This window comes from Alexandromys fortis, unplaced genomic scaffold (assembly GCF_014885135.2).
Source record: "Alexandromys fortis isolate MF-2015 unplaced genomic scaffold, M_Fortis_MF-2015_v1.1 scaffold_338, whole genome shotgun sequence".
NCBI classification, from domain to species: domain Eukaryota; kingdom Metazoa; phylum Chordata; class Mammalia; order Rodentia; family Cricetidae; genus Alexandromys; species Alexandromys fortis.
The window spans coordinates 17,474-19,756 of record NW_026068212.1 but is presented as its reverse complement, the minus strand read 5'-3'; the positions used below and the strand labels follow the sequence as shown (position 1 = coordinate 19,756).

The 2,283-nt window shown below is 36.9% G+C and overlaps 1 protein-coding gene across 1 annotated transcript; it reads left to right on the top strand.

Annotated features, from left to right (window-relative positions):
• The first annotated feature begins 731 nt into the window (after window positions 1–731).
• Window positions 732–1,649, top strand: LOC126493353 (putative vomeronasal receptor-like protein 4). The gene has a single exon (XM_050130343.1). The coding sequence runs from the start codon at window positions 732–734 to the stop codon at window positions 1,647–1,649; it is 918 nt and encodes a 305-aa protein (XP_049986300.1).
• The last annotated feature ends 634 nt before the right edge of the window (window positions 1,650–2,283 follow it).

The following is a 2,283-nucleotide window of genomic DNA, read 5'->3' as shown; positions in this document are numbered from 1 at the left end:
AAACAGAGAGACATGTAGGACCATTTATGAGCATAATGGTTATACAATTCACAGGGCATGGAAAGTGCACTAATGGTCTCCAGTTGTAGCTATATCTTTAATTCCAGACCTAAGGTTTGTACGATTTCATAAAAAAGAAATAAAACCAGGTGAATTTAGACATTTTAATGATTAAAATAGCAGGGTTATCATGCATTTATTACTGTGATTCTATTAGAATTATGAGTCTAAACCTGGGCAGTTGCAAAATAGAGCTTATTAAAGTTATGCATTGCGAGACTAATTCACCTGATTTTTTTGGATTTCTTATTTGATTATATCCCAGATCAGAATATTTTTGTTTACTTCTACAGGTGGAATTTATACTGAGTTCATCACTATTGTTTATGTTTCAAGTATAAAATAAGGCAATATAAATCAGTAGGATTAGATTTCTAAGACATGAGGTCCAGATGCAATAGAGGAACACAAAGTGTGCATTCTGTATAGGATGTGGCTGGCAGTGCATTTATTACGCACAATATGCTATATATACAGAAACCACATGGAGGTTATATAGAAATATAGGCCATATACAGTATGGAACAATAAAAATAAAGTGACAGATAAATCAATAATAGGTAGGTAAAATCGAATGTTAATATAGACATATTGACCAGTGAATCACAAGTTTGATGTGTACTCTATAATTTTTCTAGGTATAAGAAATATACTTCCACTATGCTTTTTGGATGATTACACTTTTACTTATGTCCTCGTTAAACAGTGTCCTTTATTTCCAAGTTGGACTTGGGGTCCTCGCCAATATGTTTCTCTTTCTTTTCTACATTTTCATAATCCTATGTCACAGACCTAAGCCCATGGACCTGATCTCTTGTCAGCTGACCTTCATCCACATAGTGCTGCTCCTCACTGGAGGGGTTGTTTGGGTTACAGACATATTTGAGTCACTGAACATTGACAATGTCGTCAAATGCAAGACATCGTTTTACATAAACAGGGTGATGAGAGGCCTCTCCATCTGCATCACCTGCCTCCTGAGCGTGTTCCAGGCTGTCACTATCAGTCCCAGTACCTCTTTCTTGGCGAACTTTAAACTTAAGCTAAAAAAGTACATAATCTATGCTTTTTTCTATATTTGGTCTCTAAATTTGTCATTTAATAGCAACCTGATCATCTATGTAGGTGGTTTTACCAATGTAAGTGAGACCAATCAGATGAAGGTCACGAAATCCTGCTCACTCTTCCCCACGAACTACATCATCAGGGCACTGATTTTAACAGTGACAGCTTCTATGGATATATTTCTTGTAGGAGTTATGCTGACCACAAGTGCATACATGGTGATAATCTTGTTCAGACATCAGAGACAATGCAGGCACCTTCACAGCCTCAGCCGCCCGAGATCATCCCCTGAGAAAAAGGCCACCCAGACCATCTTGCTGCTGGTGACTTTCTTTGTGGTCATGTACTGGGTGGACTTCATCATCTCATCCAGCGCAGTACTGTTATGGATGTACAACCCAGTCTTCCTGAGTGTTCAAAAGTTTGTGGTGGATGTCTATCCCACAATTACTCCTTTGGTACAAATCAGTTCTGATAACAGAATAATCAATATACTAAAAAACTTTCGGTCAAAATACCACTAGATTTTTTTTAAAAGGGTATTTTCTTCTTTAATAAATGTATTTATTTTAATTTATATGAATGTGTGTTGTGCCAGCTTGTGTGCATGTGTGAATTCATGATTCCCAGGAATGTCAGAAGAGGTCATTGAACTCCCTGTACCTGGAGGTGCAGATGGGTGTAGGGAATGATACTGGTGCAGCACCATTTTTTTTTCTAAAAAACAGACTTTTCTCTAACGGTTTAATAGTCTAACTGTTTAATAGCAAATCAAGATTCTTCATATATTTAAGTACAATTTTGTGGTATAACACATTTTTGTGACAGTTGTGCTGCCAAGTGATATAGAGTCTTTTAAGTTCATTATACACCATAAGCTAAAATTTCTACAGAAATTTTCTTATTCTCTTCTCTTTACTTTATATTATAAATGTACCCTTGATGCTGAGGCTACTCAAATGAAGCTGCTTGCTGATATTTACTTTTTTTCTTTTTGTTTTTGGTTTTTCAAGACAGGATTTCTCTGTAGCTTTGGAACTTGTCCTGGAAGTAGCTCTTTTAGACCAAGCAGTCTTTGAACTCACAGAGATTCCCCCACCTCTGCCCTCTGAGTGCTGGGATTAAAGGCGTGTGTCACTATTGCCTGGTGCTAATACT